This window comes from Melanerpes formicivorus, unplaced genomic scaffold (assembly GCF_026170545.1).
Source record: "Melanerpes formicivorus ecotype bairdi unplaced genomic scaffold, bMelFor1.0.p_v2 SCAF_57, whole genome shotgun sequence".
Lineage (NCBI taxonomy): Eukaryota > Metazoa > Chordata > Aves > Piciformes > Picidae > Melanerpes > Melanerpes formicivorus.
The window spans coordinates 3,440,153-3,462,615 of NW_027142409.1; the positions used below are offsets into that span (position 1 = coordinate 3,440,153).

General features: G+C 41.0%; 1 protein-coding gene across 7 annotated transcripts in view; it reads right to left on the reverse strand.

Moving 5' to 3' along the window:
* Window positions 1-22,463, reverse strand: part of DLGAP2 (DLG associated protein 2) — an 818,859-nt gene that overhangs the window by 614,840 nt on the left and 181,556 nt on the right. For 4 of the 7 annotated variants that reach the window (XM_068161339.1, XM_068161338.1, XM_068161337.1 and 1 more), the window contains exon 1: window positions 14,682-14,745. The exons of 1 other annotated variant lie outside the window; for it this stretch is intronic. In XM_068161339.1, the coding sequence (XP_068017440.1) occupies window positions 14,682-14,684 (3 nt within the window). In that variant the 5' untranslated portion in view covers window positions 14,685-14,745. Of the gene's footprint in view, window positions 1-14,681; window positions 14,746-22,463 lie in introns of those variants that run through there. 2 more of the 7 variants (XM_068161344.1, XM_068161345.1) reach the window with 2 other exon arrangements.

A 22,463-nucleotide genomic window follows, 5' to 3' on the forward strand; every position in this document is an offset into this window, starting at 1 on the left:
TATGGTGAACATGAAACTCTGAATACTGATGACATTCCTGTGGGTATTGGTCTTGCTAAAAAGATCATCAAACTTGCTCCTTCTAATTATGCAAACATTCTGGCAAGCAGAATTGTGTCAAGAAGTTATGGTGGAGCTTCTCCTACGGTTGGCCAATTCAACGATCAAATGAGACAATTGGAGGATAGCATAACACGTGTTTCTTTGGTTTCGGCCATTAAAACTATGTCTGGTGATATACAAAATTGTATAAGAGAGTTAAAGGATGAATTTAGAAATTCCATATCCCAATTGGCACAAAGGGATAATTTCAATTCTCCCTCCAGGTGGGTACAAGTTTCATCTGTGAGGAATACACGTCCTCCAAAGAGGTCATTCCAAAACAGGTCATTCCAAAACAGACCACCAAGGCAATCTCGTAGAACTATTTGGATAACTCTGCGTGATCAGTTTGGTGAGAACATGAACCGCTGGGATGGCCAACCAACTTCTAATCTTTTCAGGAGACTGAGGGAATTGCAAAGTGGCAGAACCCGAGGTAGCAATACCAGAAGGGTAGCTGTTACTTCCACAGTTCCCCAGAACGACTCTTGTGGCTCCAACAGTGGCTCCAGTTATAACATGCAAAGTTATAACCCTGCAAACTATGTGCAATGCACATGTGCGCATGTTCCCCATAACTAGGGGTGCCCTGCCTCCCGCCAGGGGGAGGAGAGGGATAACAGAGATAATAGAATCTATTGGGATGTGTACATCCAGTGGCCTGGCACTTCACAATTTCGGAAGTACAGGGCCTTGGTTGACACAGGAGCTCAGTGCACCATAATGCCATCAAATTATCAGGGATCAGAGTCTATAACTATTCTGGGAGTCACTGGTGGATCTCAAGAGTTAAGTAAGGTGGAGGTTAATATAAGTCTAACTGGTAAACAATGGAGGAAGCATACAGTTGTGACCGGACCTGATGCACCATGTATTTTGGGAACTGATTTTCTGAGAGAAGGGCGTTTCAAAGACCCTAGAGGTTATAAATGGGCTTTTGGAGTAGCTTCAATAGAAATTGATGGACAAAAATTGAAGCTGTCTGCCAGACCTGAGCTTTCTGATGAATCTGCAGTTGTGGGACAACATAAGATACAGGACATTAAATTGCCGGTTGCTTCTCAGACTGTGCATCACAGACAATACAGAACCAACCGTGACTCTTTGTTGCCCATTCAGAATCTGATTCGTCAGTTGGAGAGTCAGAAAGTCGTCAGCAAAACTCATTCACCTTTCAACAGTCCAGTGTGGCCTGTGCGGAAGCAGAATGGAGACTGGCGTCTTACGGTAGACTACCGAGCCCTGAATGAAGTGACACCACCTATGAGTGCAGCAGTACCAGACATGATGGAGCTACAGTATGAGCTGGAATCCAAAGAGGCCAAATGGTATGCTACCATAGACATTGCTAATGCATTTTTCTCTATTCCCATAGCAGAGGAATGCAGGCCTCAGTTTGCTTTCACCTGGAGAGGAATCCAGTACACTTTCAACAGGCTGCCAATGGGCTGGATCCACAGCTCAAGCATCTGTCATGCAGTGATCCACGATGCTCTGGAGAAAGGCGGTGCTCCAGAACACATCCAGTTCATCGATGACATCATCGTCTGGGGTAAAACTGCTGAGGAAGTCTTCGAGAAAGGTAACAAAATCATTGACATTCTTCTGAATGCAGGTTTTGCCATCAAACGAGACAAGGTGAAAGGACCTACCACAGAAATTCAATTTCTGGGAGTGCAGTGGCAGGATGGACGCCGACACATTCCAGTGGATGTGGTAAATAGAGTCTCTACCATGGCAAATCCCACAAACAAGCAAGAGACCCTACGTTTCTTGGGGATAGTGGGATTCTGGAGACTGCACATTCCTGGATACAGTCAGATTGTGAAACCTCTGTATGATGTGACTCGAAAGAGAAACCATTTCCACTGGGGACCTGAACAACAAGCAGCCTTTGACCAGATAAAGCAAGAGGTAATTCAAGCAATGGGTCTGGGACCAGTCCGAGATGGTCCAGACATTAAGAACATTTTGTACACGGCTGCAAGTGACAATGGTCCAACCTGGTGCTTGTGGCAAAAAGCTCCAGGTGAGACACGTGGACGACCTCTTGGTTTCTGGCGTCGAGGTTACAGAGGTTCAGAGGCTAATTATACTCCAACAGAGAAAGAAATCTTAGCTGCCTATGAAGGAGTGAAAGCATCTTCTGAAGTGATTGGAACTGAATCACAACTTCTTCTAGCTCCCAGATTACCAGTTTTGAATTGGATGTTCAAAGGCAAAGGCTCCACACCACATCATGCCACAGACTCAACATGGTCTAAGTGGATGGCTCTGATAACACAGAGAGCTCGAATGGGAAATCTTGAAAGACCTGGTCTAGTGGAGGTGATCTCAAGTTGGCCTGAAGGTATCAACTGTGCTAAACCTCCAGACGAGAAAGTGACTCGTGCCGAGGAAGCTCCTCCTTACAATGACCTTTCTGATGATGAAAAGAAATATGCTTTGTTCACAGACGGTTCCTGTCGTCTTGTTGGAAACAAGCGAAGGTGGAAGTCTGCAGTGTGGAGTCCAACACGCCGAGTTGCAGAGGCGAAAGATGGAGAAGGAGAATCCAGTCAGTTTGCAGAGGTAAAAGCTGTCCAGCTAGCTCTCGACGTGGCTGAACGTGAGAGATGGCCAAAGCTTTATCTCTACACCGACTCATGGATGGTAGCCAATGCTCTATGGGGTTGGCTAAAGAACTGGAAGAAGAGTGGTTGGCAGAGGAAAGGAAAACCCATTTGGGCAGCCAACCTATGGCAGGACATTGCTGACCGAATCGAGAGAATTCCAGTGAAAGTGAGACACATCGATGCTCACATTCCTAAGAGCAAAGCTACTGAGGAACAGCAACACAACCATCAGGCAGATCTAGCTGCAAGAGTTTCTCAAGTAGACATGGACTCTAATCTTGATCTCGACTGGAAACACCGAGGTGAGATATTCTTAGCTCGGTGGGCTCACGATTCGTCAGGACATCAAGGCAGAGATGCAACATACCAATGGGCTCGTGACAGATCCATAGACATTTCCATGGATGCTATCACACAAGTCATCCATGACTGTGACATTTGTGCTGCTATTAAGCAGGCAAAACGACTTAAGCCCTTGTGGTATGGTGACAGATGGTCCAAGTACAAGTATGGTGAAGCTTGGCAGATTGACTACATCACTCTACCACGTTCTCGTTCTGGTAAGCAATACGTGCTTACTATGGTAGAGGCAAACACTGGATGGTTGGAAACTTATCCAGTTCCGCATGCAACTGCACACAACACCATTCTTGGTCTGGAGAGACAGATCCTGTGGAGACACGGAACTCCAGAGAGGATTGAGTCAGACAACGGAACTCATTTCAAGAACAACCTTGTAAAGAGCTGGGCAAAAGAGCACGGTATTGAGTGGATATTCCATATTCCCTACTATGCACCAGCTTCAGGGAAGATTGAACGCTACAACGGTTTGTTGAAGACCACTCTCAAAGCCATGGGAGGTGGATCTTTGAAAAACTGGGAAAAACATTTAGCACAAGCAACCTGGCTGGTAAATAGTAGAGGTTCAGTGAACCGAGCTGGACCTGCACATTCAGATTTGCTACGGAAAGTAGAAGGTGATAGAGTTCCTGTTGTTAGGGAAAAGAATCTGTTAGGTAAAACTGTTTGGGTATTTTCACCCTCAGGAGAGGCTAAACCTGTCTGAGGGGTGGTCTCAGCTGAAGGTCCGGGTCACACTTATTGGGTAATGCAAGAGAATGGTGAAATTCAGTGTATTCCACAAAGAAATTTAACTTTAGCTGAAAGAGGTTAATTTCGAACTGTTGTACAGCTACATCGCGTCCAAAGGAAGAACCAACGAGGAATCTACGGTGCACGAACCCTGAGATCCCTGAGAGTCCTGAGTCAACTAAAAGACCCTGAGATTTCCCTGTTTCCCTTTTCTTCGCTTTGTCGGCGAAGAAATGAACTATTTTCCATTTTTCTCATTTTCTGATTTTCTTGGACTTTTGAATCATCTACATCTGAGCGTAGCCGGAATGGACTATGAACTTTACTCACGAACTGTAAATATAGTTTTGGATTGGATGGACAGTATGAACAGCCAATGAAATTGTTTAAAAGGGGTGGACTGTGGCCGGTTGACGTTGCCCCCTTAAGAAAGGGAATATGGTGGACGGAAGTTGGTAAACGGAAGGAATAGTCTAAACTAATTTCATTGGACGAGTGGGAGGAAGCACCTTCTGAGCTGGGACTATACTGGGTTTCTCCAGCACCTTATCTATCAGTCTTGCTTCCGCCTTTTCTTCGTGCAGCAGCTCTGCCTGTGCTGGGCTTTCTGCCAAGGCCTCGGCCTTGAAGACCAGATAACAGCCGGTATTAACTCCTTTCCAATTAACACGAACTGCTTCTAACTTTTTTTCCTTTCTTTTCTTTCTCTTTCTATCCCATTCTGGGGAAAGGGGGGGAAGAGAGGGGAGAGCGGAGGTGGGGGACTCCTCTGCCGAGGGGGGGGCCACTCTCATTTCTGTGTTGCTCTGTTGTATATCTTTGTATATATTGTAGATATTGTAAATTTGTAAATATTCCCCCTGCAAACCCTACATTGATTTGTAAATATAGCTCCACTGCTTTGCTAATTCAGCTTGCGAGTTTTTTTTTCCTTTCCCTTCAATTTTTTTTTCCCTTTTACTTTACAAGGGGGAAGGGAGGAGGCTTCTTGGCCTGACCCCTTCCAAACCCACCACAAAAGGTAACAAAATCATTGACATTCTTCTGAATGCAGGTTTTGCCATCAAACGAGACAAGGTGAAAGGACCTACCACAGAGATTCAGTTTCTGGGAGTGCCATGGCAGGATGGACGCCGACACATTCCAGTGGATGTGGTAAATAGAGTCTCTACCATGGCAAATCCCACAAACAAGAAAGAGACCCTATGTTTCTTGGGGATAGTGGGATTTTGGAGACTGCACATTCCTGGATACAGTCATATTGTGAACCCTCTGTATGATGTGACTCGAAAGAGAAACCATTTCACAGTATCACAGTATCACAGTATCACTTAGGTTGGAATTTTTTGTATATATTCCCCTGCATATCCTACATTGCTTTGTAAATATACAGCTCCACTGCTTTGCTAATTCAGCTGTGAGGTTTTTTTTCCTTTCCCTCCAATTTTCTTTCCCTTTACTTTACAGGGGGGAGGGAAGAGGCTTCTTGGCCTTACCCTTCCAACCCTCGACACCCTGGTATGCCTAGCTGTTTTGCTCCCTGCTGTTGCATTATTTTCAAAACCTTCCTGAACCACCCTTACCACTCCTCCCATATCTAAGTCACCTATTCTTTCTCTCTTCCCCTCAATACCTAAGTGCCTTTATTTACCAGGTGGCATACCTCATGGAGGTGGATCAATGCACTCTTTATCAGTTTAGCTATTTCCCTTCCTTTTTACTGTATCTTATGCTGCTGATGATCTGTTTAGTTGAAGGTTTTTAATACTACTCTTCATACTCCTAATGAAATCTTTGAGAAGGTTTCACTAAGAATCTTTCCCCCGTTTCTGAAGAAGAGCAAAGTGCTGACTGAGAACACAACATTCAGGTAGAATACCTGAGACCTTCAGCAGGAATTGCACTGAACTACATCTACAGTTTGTAGAGAAGCAATGCCATTACTATCCCTGAGGCAGGCTATATAGTCCTCTTGACATCCAACTGCACAGAATCTCGTAGCATTGCCAGCCCCAAATATTCCAACAACCATAAGTCACAAAATGGAGCTTTCTCAAAATCAGAAACACTGTCTCAAAAGAAAGACATGCAAATTTCACCTAATACTGACTTTTTAGTTGGTATGCTATATTGAGAACAGATTTCCAACCTCTAAGAACTTAGAATACTGTTTGTCATACCATGATTTTCTTAACTCAATTGAAAAACAAAGCTGTTCATGTAATCCCTCATTTTCAATAACAGACTTTAGCCAATGCATTACATGTCACACCAGAAAACAAACCAGCAGTGATAACTTTTTCCTGCACAATTTCTATTTATGGCAGATAGGCACATGAAAGAGTGAGGGAAGTACTTCCCAGAAGTTCAAAGGACACAGCTATGGTTTAAAATAATTTAATCCACTGACTTTAATCTACAATGTTCAAGGACAAACATGTCACAAGGCCACTTTATAAAACTTCAACAGAAGTCATCAATAAAAGTCATAGAAAGATGGTATGAATACTATCGAACAATTCTCTGCTCAAAATCTTTCAGTATGTATGAGAATGTGAAAAAGATTTTCCTTCTGATGAAGTCTCAATAAATACAGTTTGTCCAGGTTGAAGCAAAACCAGGATAGCAGTTTGGTGGGAGTTTATAAAAGCTGGGTAACTGTGGAAGGAGAGTACAACAAAAGGCTGATACTTACTTGTAGAGTGCTACCCTGACTTTTAAGCTGGTTTGTTACTTTTGTTTACCTACTTGTAGTCCAGTCTTGTCTCCTGGGAGAAATGCCAAAAATATAGTGACCTGTGTATACTAACTATTAAGCATTTCACATCATGCTACTTAAAATACATTACAAACGGGCTGGCACAGAAACTCATTTTCTTCTGTTTGGGAACATTTATTTCCAGTACTGTGTAAATCCACAGCCCTAGCTTCTCAGGAATTGAGCAGTCAGCCCTAAGTATGGCTTCATGTAGGGCTTCAGCTGCAGCATTACAAGACATGGCACAGAATACTAATCCATAAACAAGATAATTTATAGTGGGATACTGTGCCTTTAAGAAAAAGACAGTGCTGGGACACTATGGCTGAATGTTTTGGAATGTTAACGAAAACAACCAGATATTCTAAACTAATTTCATTGGTGGATTGGTAAAAAGGCAGTTTTAAGCTTAGGTGCAGATGGGACTTTCCTCAGTTCGCTCCTTTCTGTTCTCCTCTCCAGCTCCTCCGCTTCTGGGCTCCCTGCCAGATTGACCTTGGACAGATAAGCAAACTAAGGCCTACTAACATATTCTGCTTTATTAACAATTGCTCTTTTTCTCTCTTTCTAGCCCTCTTTGGGGAAAAAGGGGAGAGAAGGGGGTACAGGGGGGGAACCCTCTTCCAGAGGGGGGGGGGGGAAATTTTTGTTCCTGTATTATTGTTTCTTTTTTTTTTTTACCTTGCTATATATTTATGTGTATATATTGTAAATACTGTAAATTGTGTATATATCCTGCATTCCCTACAAATTGCTTGTAAATATAGCATTTCCCTTTTGCTCCCCCGGTTGGCTAGCTGTGATTTCTTTTTTTCCTCTTTGTGGGGGGGAGAAGGCTGAGCCTTTCTCTTAAACCCGCCACAGATAATATTTAAAACAAATACAGACTTTGTTCAGATTAAAGCAGTCCAAGTTAGGAATCATATGACATGTAAAGCAAAGAATTATGCTTTAGAAATCACTCCAAGTAAAGCTACAAGCATATAGAAGATATGCTCCCACTTTACCTAAAGCACTGACAGAGTGCAGATTCACAATCATAGCAACAGAGTACACAGCCTCAAGAAAACACAGCTATAAAGAATCCATCATCATATAGAACATACCAGGCAGATAGATTTAAACAGACAATGAAGATGCTGAGGAAATGGCAACTTTTTATGGTCTGGAACATGCTTAAAGCAAAGTGAGCTGCAAGTGGTGAACAAGAAGAGGGAGTAGAGCAAATTAGCCAGGGATGGAAGCAGGGATGAAAGGCTTTGCTATAAAGAGGGAAATCAGCCCTGTGGCCTGTTCTATCACATCCACATCTGTAAGACAGGCAGAGAAGAGTTTCTGTTAGTTAGTGCCATACCTAAATTGGGTGTCTCCTGGCTGCAGGGTTCTGCCCACCAGTCTTCCAGGAGACAGATTTAATTGTAAATCTTTGTGCTTGCAATCTACTGTGTAGTAATACAAGTGGACAGCTCCATCTAGAGGGGAATTATTCCCTCAGCTGTTAAAATGGCATAATTGCAACTCTAAATTAGTCTTTTATTTATCCATAGGTCAGCACATACTTAAAATAGCACTCCAAACTGCTGTACCCTTGGCAGGCATTTCCAGCAGAGGAGATCAAGTCTCAGCCACCTCACCTTCTGCAAATGCTGAGCAGCTGAAAATAACCCCAAACTTTTCCCAATGCTTACCTCTTTCTTTGAATGTTCTCCAACATCAAGCCTGCCAGACAGATACTGCAGCATATATAACATGCCACAGATTAAAATCTCTCATTCTGCTAAAAAGAATGGTTCCCAAAGGCAAAGGGTTCACGAACTCCTGACCACTAGTGTCTCATAAGAATCAGACAATGTATTTCCCATTCATATAAACAGATCTATATTCAGTAGCTAACAGACATCAGTAGTTAATGCAAAATTAAAGGAATGGTTTTAAACTCTGAGATTGTCAGAAGATGATGTTTGTATTCCTCCTGTCAGAAAGGCTTTGTATACTGAACAGAGAACAAGCCACTCTTTTCTATCAATTGATTAACACATACATCCAGCAACAGACTAATACTGTTAAGGAGCCTGACAGCATCAAATCCCACACTTTAAAAATTATATGCAAGTCTAACTTCACCCTGTCCATTCCTTGGATGTGGGCTTTGTGCCAAGCTGTTCTTACAGAAGAGCTTCTCTTCTTCAGAAATTAAAAAAAAAAAAAAAAAAAATTAAATATTTTTTTTTTAAACCCAAGCTTTCAGTAGATGTCTCTGAAGTCTCTTTTTTACTAGTCACAGGACAAAACAATGTAATTTTAAAAGCTTAACTCTGCTGTAGCTTACTGTACTCCTGCAAGGGCTTATTCAGATAGGCAACCAGTAATATCAATATTCTTCTTATTCACTGTTGTTCAGGCTTATAGGGTATGCATCACCAAATATGCACTTTTTATAAATCAATATATTTAGATTCAGGCAAGCTGTGTATCTGAACAACAGCACAGCAAGAAGAGACTGTTGTCTGTGCATTACGTTTTCTCAGATTACTCACTTATTACACAATACTGTTCTAAATTTTACCCATCACTGTCTTCTGGTTGTTAGTGAGGAATAAAATTTTGACTCAAACAAGTTCACCTTTTTCATAATTATGCATTCCACAGGTTAGGTTTAAGCAGGTAATGTGAACCAATTTAAGATGAAAACTACTGAGATTGTTTAGCCTGGAGAAGAGGAGGCTCAGGGGTGACCTCATTGCCCTCTACAACTTCCTGAAAGGTGGTTGTAGCCAGGAAGGAGTTGGCCTCTTCTCCCAGGCAACCAGCACCAGAACAAGGGGACACAGTCTCAAGCTGCGCCAGGGGAGGTTTAGACTAGAGGTGAGGAGGAAGTTCTTCACCGAGCGAATCATTCGTCATTGGAACGGGTTGCCCAGGGAGGTGGTTGAGTCATCAACCCTGGAGGCGTTCAAGGGGAGATTGGACGTGGCACTTGGTGCCATGGTCTAGTCATGGGGTCTGTGTTGATAGGTTGGACTCGATGATCCTCGAGGTCCTTTCCAACCTAAGTGATACTGTGATACTGTAATTACTATAAGCAAGACATATTTTGTGAGGGAAAAGACCACAACAATGGTCCTTTTCCCATATAGTTTAATTGCACAATTGGCTACTCGTTTCTTAAGCTACTCTTTTTTGTGTTTTTTTGCCAGGTTAGGCCACACCTTGAGTCCTGTGTCCAGTTCTGGGCCCCTCAGTTTAAGAAAGATGTTGACTTGCTGGAACGTGTCCAGAGAAGGGCAACAAAGTTGGTGAGGGGTTTGGAGCACAAGCCCTATGAGGAGATGCTGAGGGAGCTGGGGCTGCTTAGCCTGGAGAAGAGGAGGCTCGGGGGAGACCTTATTGCTCTCTACAACTACCTGAAGGGAGGCTGCAGACAGGCGGGGGCTGGTTTTTTCTCCCAGGCAGCCAGCACCAGAACAAGAGGACACAGTCTCAAGCTGTGCCACAGGATGTTTAGACTGGATGTTGTGAGAGACTAAAAGTTGGCTCTCCTGGTGTGACTCAACAAAGATAAAATCACTTGCTGCTTGCCCAGACAATAGCTGATATGTGTTGGGCAGAACCACTGGAAGGAAGGTGCAAAGATCATGTAGGAATCCTGTCTACCAATCCTGGATGCAAATCACCTTGTGATTGCATCATGATAACACTGGACTGCAGCTGGCCTACAACAATGGACCAAGGACCCAGCCATCAAGCCTTCAGGACAAGACCTAAGGATGATTTCCTGGCCCCTGAATTCCTGAGGGACAATACTTGGACACATACCTAAGGACTAAAAACTGTATAAAAGACTTGAGCAACTACTGGTTTGGTGAAGAAAAATGTGGGGGACTGTATCCCCCGGACTGGATGATTAAAAGAAGAAAAGCGCAGGAGAAAAATGGAGATGAAGGAAAACACAGGAGAAGGACCATTCCGCTGAGAAGGAAAAGCCCGGGACAATGCTGCTCTGGAGAAAAGAGGCCGTGGAGCCTGGAAGAAGCAGACTGAACTTTCTCTCCATGTCCTAAGATCCACCTGCTGCAACTCATGGAGCTGAAGAGGCTGCTCAGAGGACCACATCTCTTCTCCAGCCAAAGCCTCAGCACCCTTTCTCTACAGACCCAGGATGCCCAGAGGACCACATGTCTTCTCCAGCCAAAGCCTCAGCACCCTTTCTCTACAAACCAAACATCTCCTGCAGCACCTTTCCTCCACAGACTCAAACTGTCTTGGTGAGGGGGGTGGGGGTGAGGGATGTGGTAATATAATTCCTTTCCTCTTCTCTCTCTCTTCTCTCTCTCCCTCTCTATTCTCTCTCTCTCCCCTTCTGATCCATCCACTTTATTTATGTAATAAATAGTCTAGCTGTTGATATTTTGGCCTCGTTTGTGCCTCTAATTCCACAACATGGGAATATTCAAAAGAACTGAGTCTCTTTCCCTCTCTGGACCGAGACAGATGTTAGGAAGAAATTCTTCATAGAGTGATTGCCCATTGGAATGGGCTGCCTTGGGAGATGGTGGAGTTGCCATCATTGGGAGTGTTTAGGAGGAGACTTTATGGGGTGCTTGGTGCCATGGTTTAATTGATTAGATGGTGTTGGATGATGGGTTGGACTCAATGATCTTGAAGGTCTCTTCCAACCTGGTCTATTCTATTCTATTCTATTCTATTCTATTCTATTCTATTCTATTCTATTCTATTCTATTCATATTCATTTTTGCAATAAGAATGCAAAGATAAATTAAGCAGAGGCAATAAATGTTACAGTTCTAGATTTGTTCATTGTTTTAGTGGGCATATATTTCATGAAGCACTGTTTGTTTTGAGGGATTCATTGCTTAAAAGAAAACTAGCAAATTACACAGTCATTTCTTCCCCAACTTCTTCCCACTTCAGAAATGCAGATCCACTTAGCTATTATTCAAAATAAAATTAGTTGCCATAATGAGTGATATTTTTATGGTAACAAATCAAGATGCATGTCTCTTTATGTTGCATATGGAAAACAGCATATCTGAAGCTTTTTAAGCTCTCTTCTGGCAGAATTATATGACCATGGATGAAGAGCACGTTCAATGGTAACAAAGAAAGAGCCTAGTGGACTCTCACATGTGTTTGCAAATACATACACGTACTACCCAGTGGCACTGAATCTGTACAAACACCCATGGGTAAGGGTTGAATATCGAGCAAATGAAGCTGAACTCCAAGCATCTCTACTGATTAGCAATCACTTATGCTCAAAGACATTCCCACCTTGCAAGCTCAGCTTGTGTCTTGGCTTCAGACCCAGAACAGACCAACCCTCAAGCAAGTCTTACCTCTTTGCAGCATTCAGCCCTGATTAAATCAATGCCTCAAAAAACAGTGGGTTAGGTCACCACAGAAGTGGCACCCATTTGTGTTATCTCTGAAACATAACCCATAGTCCCAGCCTTTCATTTAGTACTCTAAAAGTGAAGATGAGACCTTCACTGAAGGTGAGAGATAGACAATAGACTTTGATTATTTCAGTGAGTTTTTGGAGATGGTCTTATGAAAACCTGAATTAATCTAACTGGATAAAAGAGGAGAACAGCTTAGGCCAAGGAACAGTGCTCATAAAGGTGAATACAGTACAGAGGACAAGGTAGCATGCTCAGAAAGTTGAAGATAGCCTATTATGGTACATAGCTAAAGAAGTGATAGAGGTTGGAGATTAATTTACAAAAATTTAACATAGCCATCTCCACGTGTCAGGAACACACATGACATAAAATTCTACTCTTTATGTGACAGTTGGAATGGTTTATACCTTTCTTGCTCTACCAGAAAATGGCAGACTTCCGGAAGCATCCATGAGTGTAATCGCAAAAATTCAAATGTCGAAATCAGAACAAGACTGAGACTATTTCAGTCATTGTAGATCAATGTTCCTGGTCTAAATTAGTCAGCTGCCTGTTATGCAAGATCATCCTCCCTGCTAGTCATTCTCACAAGGTATTTACAGAACACTACATGGGAATGGTGAGAATCTGAGTGAAGGTACTACCAGGAGGAGGTTACTTAAAAAAGAATATACAGCATACACTTTCAGGCAGACATTTAAGCAGACATTCCTGTAAAATATCTGCTTTCTCCCATTTCATTATACATGCACAGATACATACATATATACAGACATGCACACACCACACTTGCATGTCACTGCACATGGGAAGGAAGGAATACATGAATATGTTTAAAAAAAAATATCTTTCCAGGGCATGAAATATTTCTCTGACTTCTACACAGCACAGGGTCACCAAGAAATAGCTTTCCAAATGTGGCCTTAGGAGAAAAGTATTTTACAAACCAAACTGATTCTCTCAAAGCTTATTTTGCCATGATAACATTTACTAGAGTAGGGGAAAGATGAAAGAGAGAAATCAGGGAAATTTGAGTTTCTGGCAACCCAGGGGGATTCAGATTGTTCCTCTTCTGGATGTTTGATTCAAGCTGTAAACCATCTTGTTAAGAGAACCTCAACTAAATGCACACATGATATTTTAGCATAATGATCTGTTGCTCTTCCGCTCCCTTTTCAATCTTGCACTATCATTTCCTTATCCTAGCTGGCTTAGGGTTGAGACACAGTTTATTCTGAATGGGATAATTCCTGCCTGCTTAATTCATGCTAAAAAAACCACTTTTTTAAAAAAAAAAGCATAACAAGTGAAGTGAACATAAGGTGAACTAGCTTGAAAAATCTCTCTGAATAGCCTTTTGCTGCTTGCATCATAACATAGCATTGCTCTCTGTGCAGTTATTTCAATTACTGTTCTATCAATATACTCACAAAGAAGGCAGAGAAGCCAAGTAATGTTCCAATTTGTCATCATTATTTTTACTGTATGCTTTTATTTTTATATTTAAGAGGTATAGTACACGAATTAAAAGAAGTTTGATTCATTTTATTTACAGAGAATACCATCTGACCTGCAATGATTCAGGGTCCATCCTATTTACTAAGGCATGGGAGAGGGAACTAGGATTGTTGAACCAAGCCAACAGTTATACTACTTTTGTTTGATAAATAGCATTTTTCTATAGCACTTGACCAAAAAGGCAGGAGTTGCAGCAAAGCCTGCCAAACTCCAAATGGACTGTCTGATCATTTGGCACAACTAGAGATAACGCTGGAGGCAAGTACAGCCAACTTAGTACTTGCATTCAGTTAAAATGAAATGGACTATAATATAAATAGATCAAAATTGGGCCCAGATCTTGCAATTCGCTATGCAGGCAGACTATCAAGTACAGAATCAGCACTTCGGTGAGATGAAATCTAATGAGGAAAAGCTCTAAAACCCCAAAAATAACTGCTAGAAGAAAAAGTATTGATATCCTCCACATAACTAAAGATATTTGCTAAACACAACAGATATTAATAAACAATGTAAAAGCAATTAGTTCCAGACTGCAAATGATTCTCTTAAGGCAGTCAAAAGAATTTAATGCAACAATTTGTCAAGGTAGTTAAAAAAAAGCTCTAAATTAAGTCTGACGACTATGCTTATCCACAGCAAAGCAAGTGTTTTAATAAGTATTAACCAGTTCAAGAAGCAGTGCATTTCCTAATCACAAAGCAAGTGACAGAGATTTTGGAAGAAGACTAAAGATGAAAGAAAAGGAGTGAAAGGTTAAACACACAAATCCCAGAATGAAAAGAGTCTGTAAATACTGGGCTTTTTTTGAGAATTGCAGCCTGTAATGCAGTCCCTTTCTCTGCTTCATGTTTGCTCTGAATTCAAATTAAAAAAAAATTAATGAAACAGTTTGGCATTCATAAAGAATCAGTTTTACAGAGAAATCTATTTACATTAACACAATAGGTTGCATCATGTTATATAAATAAAACCTTACACTGTGACATGAGAATCCGTTAGGAAAGTCAGAAATTCAACTGAAAGAGATGCTGCGAAAAATCTGCAAAACTGAACACCAAGGGGGAAAAAAAAAAGAAACAAAGAAAGCAGAACATGTTTCTAGACATTTTACAGATAAAAAATAGGTACACATAATAAAGGAACAACAACAACAAAACCAAAAAGCCTTACCATGATGTTTGCACAACTGTGTGTCTGTAGCCCATGCTATAAATGTGGATACCTTCTATTCCCATCATCTCAGCGCCTCTAGTGGCCATTACCTGAAGATCTTGCCTTCAGGAGGGACAAGATCTATCAGTATGTACCATTTGCTGCTGCTCCTGTATCTTGTCAGAGATTTTTTTCTTAATTGTGTAATTTTTTTTTTGAGATATAACTTGTCACCTTTTATTAGCATTTTTGTCAGTGCTGCTGCTACGTGCATACATTTAATTGCTAAGCAACAGAGAGTAAGCTCTGCACAGCACAGTCAATTACTCCATTCCATGTGCCATGCATTGGTACAAGTGCGCTTACATAATATGGGATATGAAAAAGGCTTGAAGCATTTGTTTCTTTTTTCATAGCATCTAGAAACAAAGCGTAGAAAAGTTAAAATACATCTGAGTTTCAGCATTTGCATAGATGTATAGGCTAAATTTAGAGCTCAGAGGTGACTACTCACCTAGAGCTAGACAGTCAGGATTTTCAGGCTTTAGAGAAGTATCCTGCTGTGGCCAGCAGGAGCAGGGAGGTCATTCTGCCCCTGTACACTGCACTGGTTAGGCCACACCTCGAGTACTGTGTCCAGTTGTGGACCCCTCAGTTTAGGAAAGATGTTGACTTGCTGGAGCGTGTCCAGAGAAGGGCAACAAAGTTGGTGAGGGGCTTGGAACACAAGGCCTATGAGGAGAGACTGAGGGAGCTGGGGTTGCTTAGCCTGGAGAAGAGGAGACTCAGGGGTGACATTATTGCTCTCTACAACTACCTGAAGGGGGGTTGTAGACAGGCAGAGGTTGGTCTCTTCTCCCAGGCAGCCAGCACCAGAACAAGAGGACACAGTCTCAGGCTGTGCCAGGGGGCGTTCAGGCTGGAGGTCAGAAGGAAGTTTTACACAGAGAGAGCGATTGCCCATTGGAATGGGCTGCCCGGGGAGGTGGTGGAGTCACCATCGCTGGAGGTGTTCAGGAGGAGACTTGACAGGGTGCTTGGTTGCATAGTTTAGTTGCTTGGGTGGTGTTGGATGATAGGTTGGACGCGATGATCTTGAAGGTCTCTTCCAACCTGGTTTGTTCTATTCTATTCTATCCCTGTGGCTAAAGTTCCTCAAATACTTCAGGCATTTGTAAATGTAGCCGTGAGGCACAAAGCAATAACAACACATTGCAAAAGCTTAATTTGGAAGGAGATATACATCTGCACTGTATCAAGAAACAACCTCTCTCCCTATTCTCCTTAAGGTGCAGAAACAGCAGGGCAAGCAGCATTTTCTCATCAAAAAACTACACTTTCCTGTCTGCTCTTCCTATCTAAATGTGCTTTTGCCCCTGTAATTGAAGAGTGCTCCCTCCAAAATCTGTTTGGCACAAACATGAATTATTTACCAGAAAAGAGACTGTAGTTCTATCTTCCATTTATTGAAGAACTGATATGTTTATGAAAGGGTTCTCTTTACTCTTGAAATTGATGAGATCAGTGATCCATATATGCTCTTGCCATGATTACTAGCCATCACACCCATCAGTCAGCACTGTATTTCTAGATAGTGCTTTATCTGCAATAGTCATCAGGAAGAGCAGCTTAGAAAACAAAGCCATTATCATGTAGGTGTACAAATTTGCACAACCACGTACTACTATTTTTATTTCTGCAGTTAGATGGGAATTCAGACACTGGGCCTGACTCTTGATGTGTACCTTTGCCATCTCCCAAGCAGCCCAAATGGGATGAAAGCTGGCTGCAAACTTCTCTGGGCAACCCATCCCAGTGTCTCACCATCTTTTACTATAATAGTAAAGGAAATGGATTGCCCAGAGAAGTTATGGATGTCTCATTCCTGGAAGTGTTTAAGACAAGGCTGGAGGAGGCTCTGAGCAATCTGGCATAGTATGAGGCATCCCAGTCCATGACGGGGGGCTGGAACTTGAAGACCTTTAAGGTGCCTTCCAACTAAAATGTCTCTCTGATTCTGTGATACAAAGAATCAATTAGGAAGACCTGGTAGAATCCTCCTCAACCTTACTTCACGAAGCCATATCTGAAGAACTACTGTAAGTACACTTTGAGACAGGTATCTGGTCTATCAGTCCAAGAATCAAGCTAGAAAAATAGGCGGTTGCTATTAAGTCATGGACAGTCATATACACAATCCTGATGAACAGCACCGAGATTTCCTTTGGGTTCCAATATTTTTACATATAAAGAAACATCCCTAATAACTAATGAATCTTGTCTCATTTGGAGTGACTGAGACAAGGGCTGTGGTTGTGTTCTGGATAACCTGTTCTTCATATTCCCATGGGAAAGCCAAATGGCATTCTTCTAAATGAACCACAGCAGGAGTTGACAAAGAACACTGTCATAAGCCTAAACTAATTAATTAAAGCAGTACTTAATCATACAAAGGGCTTCTGCATTAAGCTACTCAAAACATTAATTACTTAACCCTTAAAATATTTTTGTGAATATATTCTTTTTATTGTTATTTTATAACAAGGGATGCTTGGAGAAGCCATATATTTTCAAGAACTAGGGAGTCAAATCCTATAGCTTCTTGATCCAAAACAGATGCCAATCATGAGGCCACATTCCTGGGTGACTTTGGATGAATTCAGTATAGAACTGAGAGAGAGATTTGTGAGATAAATACACATTTTTCTGCTGGAAGGACCTCAATAATTTTCATATGATCCAGAGTCCTACAGCTCCTCAGATTAAAGGTTCCACGAAAGCACAGAAAAAAGTCACTGGCTTTTAAGACAGAATCTTTGAGGTAAGTTAATGGCATATAACATTATAACTGTGTGCTGATAACAATAAGATCTTAATCTTTTTCCTACCATTTAACTTCCTAGAATTCAACAGCTACTAAATTAATAGGTATGCTTCTACTGTTCATACCACATGGCTCATTTTAATAATAGAAAATTCCATCACAACAGGAGAAAAAGTTTTTCAGATACTGGATTCAGCTTACACAGATCAGCAGCAATAAGGAAATTTTCAGCAAGTACTTAGCTAAATATATATATACAATTCTAATTCAAAGCAACTTCAAAGATGCATCACAGAAGACTGAGTCCAAGCCAAATTAGAATTGTGGATTAGAAAGACAATTCAAAAGGTGTACGTGTAAAAGTCTCAAAGATACTTCTCAGCTCAGGAAACAAGCTTTACAGATTCAGAATGGTTTGGGTTGGAAGAGACCTTAAAGATCACCTAGTTCCAACCCCCCCCTACCAAGCGCAGGGACACCTTCCACTAGACCAGGTTGCTCAAGGCCTTATCCAACTTGGTCTTGAACATCTCCAGGAAGGGGCCATTCATGACCTCCCCAGGGCAACCTGTTCAAGTATCTTACCACCCTTACTAGAAAGACTTTTTTTCTAAAATCCAGTCTAAATCTGCCCTCTTCAAGATTCAATCCACTCCCTCTCAACCTATCACTACAAGCTCTTGTAAAAAGTCCCTTCCCAGCTTTCTTATAGGCCCCTTTCAGGTACTGGAAGGCCACTATAAGGTCTCCCTGGAGCTGCCCTTTCCCCAGCCTGAACTTTGCTTCTTGGTTGCTTTTCTTCCTTTGCAGACAGATCATTCAAAAGAAGCCAAACCCATACATTCACTGAGAATACGCATATGGAGCACCAAATGCAGTTCTTCCTCAATTGCAATGCTTCAGGCATATTTAACACCACCACCTGCCACATTTTTCCTGAACAATTATCTTCCCTTTTTCTATATCCCTTTTTTTTTTTTTTTTTTTTTTTTTTGTGAGGTATGTCTTTATACCAATCTGTTAACATATGTAGTCAGCATGCCCTTTTTTGCAACATCACTATGGGGAGAGAATTTCATCCTTTCTCCAGTCTGGAAGTACTGACAGAACAGACAGCAGCTGGACAGTAGCTGTAAATTGTTGCAATATTACTAATTTAAACCCTGTATAAATCAGTTTGTTAGGATTTGGCATAAGGGAGCAAAACGTCAGAGAAATTTCTGTAATTTACCTCTGAGTGATGAACAGTCAAGCACATCTTCAAGCACCTGTCTCCAAACCAGTGCCTCCTTGCTTGTAAGGTAGAGACATGGAATGTTTTATTCACAGTATTTCAGAAATGGCTAAATGCAGCTCAAATGACAAAACCTCTAGAATATATGCTTAAGCTTTGAACCTTCGAGAATTTGGTAGGATTCACACATTACAGGAAAAGGGATCTTTAGCTCCTGAAATAGTGAGACATAGTCAATCTCTATTATATTCTAAATTTTCCTGCCAGTATAGTAAATAAAAAATCCTTCCCAATACCAAATGTTTCAGTCAGCTGCAAGTGGGTTATGGGGGGAGTGGGAGGAGATATCAAGTGTGTGGAGGTGAGGGGAGACCAATAAAATACTAGGAATTATTCAAATCTTAGAGTAATATCTCTCTGTATAGGGGCAACAAATATTTGACAAAATCTTATCATTCTGTAGAAAGCACTTTGTGATGCACACCAGGGCAAGAGGTCTATGCCTGCTGGCTTGATTTGCACATGACAACAAGAACAAAACACCCAAACTGACAAATACAAATTTTTAATGGTCTTTATTAAGACATCCACATTTGCGTATCCAGGGCAACACTGAACATCACCCTCCTAAATTTCCAGTGGAAATTTAGGAAAGAAACAGGATTGTTTTGAACACAAAACTCTACTTTCCGTAGCTGTTGTCAACTATCAGCTCTTATGCCCATGCCACTAGTTGCATGGCATTTGTTAAATTAGCAAGGAGACTTGTTGGGAAAAAAAGGGAAGGAATAAAAAAAAAAACAACAAACAAGCAAACACCCCACCCCCCCCAACACAACAAGAACATCACCCACTGAGTATTCTTCAGAAAGAGTATTCTTCAGAAAGAATACTCAGTAGGGTGAAGAAAGCCTTGATTACAGGGAAAGGGGTAATTTATTTTTTTTTTCGGAATATTGTAATGCGAAGAAGAAAATGGTGATGTTCTACAGGCATGCAAAAAGTGTATACAAAGTAGTGCTGAATTATATACAATATACAATTACTTACACTGGAATTATGCAATATGTTGTCCCTCACTAGCACTGATAAACATCTAGTATTTTAACAAATGGAACAATAGCATCCATTATGCTGTCTCAGAATACATATGTTTCATAATTAACAGTATTAGAAGAGGAAAACTCTTTTCTGTAAAAGCAGTACAGTAATGACATTCATAATACCTACCATGCAGTCCATTAACCTCAGCAATTTTAGGCATTTCAGATTTCTCACAGCTTCAAATCTGTGGGCAAGCTTCACAGCATTTTGTGAAGTTTTTCATGACTGGGACATCTGTAAAATTCCCTCCAGACCTTTCTTCAATTCATCTTGTTATGCACTTAGTAATTCACATCTCTGAGTAAAGATAAAGATACATCCTTAAAACCATGCTCTACTGAACACAGTATCTTTTTAAAAACCCCTTATTGGTAGTTTTAGGTGCTGAAAATATTAAAAGCATACTATTTCATTCTCTTACCTTTTTTTTAAATTTATTATTATTTTTCCCCATTTCAGTGTAAGCTTTTAATGAATAGTGTTCCCATCTGAGTCTCACAGAGAGGAGTCAAAACAAGTATAAGTCTTCTGTCTTTTACAAACTAATCTACTATGAACTTAAGTGTCTTCAAAGTTTTTAGCAACTTCACTACTTAGGTGAAAAAAATGTATATATTTTACAGTCATATGAAACTGTACAACCCTGCCTGATGTGTTGCTTAGAGATAACAGCTCAAAGCAGAATCTTAAAATATTCAAGAAATTACAGTGTGGTGTGAGTACTAGTGGCTAGTATTTTAATGTTTTGGTTTTATGTTTTGTAAAAGTGATTTTCAATCCAGAAGGCAGCAAAAGCAATCCACTCTCTTCAGGCAAATAGCTACTGAAGCTTTTGCATTTTAATTTCCGCTTGGTTGCTATCACGTTTGGCCTCTCTCCTGAAGTCATTTTGCTGAAAAATTCTTGTTGTTCAGTGACTGTAAAAGAGAGAGTATTAAATAATGCTTCAGTGTCAAATTTTCATCCTGGATGTGTACTCAGGAAATGTGAAAGGGTAGAAGTGGAAAGGGAAACTTTCGCGTAGTGGTTTTTATTTCTTTAATTTGTAGAGCATAAAGGCTGATTCATCTTTAATAATTCTGATCTCATGAAACTGTTTTTTTCTGTAAGGAACCTATTAACTGATTCAGATTTCATCATAAAATTGAAGGAGAACTGATGTAACACTAACAACTTTAAGTTACATCTCTTACTAAATACTCCTAGTCCTGCCTACTTCTGATACAGGTATGTGAGAGAGGCCTATCTGAAGAAACAGATGCTAATGGCACAGAGGCACAGAGAAATGCCATCTCTTCCTCTCTGGCTGGCAGTACTAAATAACATTGCACTACATAACCCAATATAATACAATCTGACAAAGATTTAGATGCTCAGAGCACACTAGTGTTGAAGAAAGAAATACAAAATACACTGGATCTGTTACACCCAATTTACATTAGTGCTAGAAGAGGAGCAGCAATATATTCACTCTCAGAAGTCTAATCCTACCTATTCAACTTGCTATTCACCTTGTCTGATGCAAACTATAGATATAGTGTCCCCAAACAGCATGAGTGGACAGCTTTAACTGGTCTAGATTATCCATAAAAAGCCCCGTGTCTGATATGGTTTAGGGTTTTGAGTCTGAGTGTCAAGCTACAAATTTCATTTTTTTTAAGGACATTTTTTTTAAGTGTTTGTAGTCTTGTGAACAGGGAAGTAAAAAAGCAAATAACCAAAAATCCCAACCAAAAAACCCCAAACCAAACCAAACAAACAAAAAACAAACAAACAAAACCACCAGATTTGTGACCTCAGTACAAGAGAAAAGTGGTTGCTTTGGATCTTGGTTGTACTACAGAACCAAATTTTCTAAATTAAAATCTAAATTTGCAATGGCTCATTTGTATCAGGGTTCTAACAATTTACCAATTGCAGGCAGTAATCATAGCAAACACCTTGGCATGCTTCATTATAGTTATAGAATAATTTCAGCTACAAGAGACCTGTAAGATCAAGTGCAACCAGGATCTAACTACCAAGTCTGGTGCTAAACCATGCTTCTTAGCACCACATCTCTGTCATACCAAACCCTGCTACACCAGCACAAGCTTGGCAGCTTTCCTACTCTATACACCAGCCATAGTCAAAGCACACTTTGACAGAACAATACCTTGAGCCTCCACGAATTTCTGGAGAAGGGCTCTCTAGAAGCTACTTGAGCCACTGTGTCCCACAGCCACACAACAGAGCCTACCAAGCCCTGCAGAAGGCCAAGGAGACAGCTGCAGCACCACCCTCCATGCTCTGCAGCTCCCACCGACACCTCAGCTCTGTTCCAGCAGCCCACTGTGCACACTGAGTCACAACTCCTAACGTAAAACCTCCGTCTGCAAGAGGCTTTTTTCTTTGCAAGTAATGAGAGATGATTCTCTGACTGGAAGGGGGGGAAACATCCAGAAGGTGGCTTTCATCTGAGGAATGATGCTGTAGCCAGTATCCCACACCGTCAGTCAGTTACATGGATGATTGAGACTTGCAAACTGAGGGAGAAAAAATTTCAGATTTTCTTGACACGTACAATACGACACTTCAATTTAAAGATTAATAATATAGAAAAAAATACATTTTTGCACTTTTTAACAGGTATCTGTGC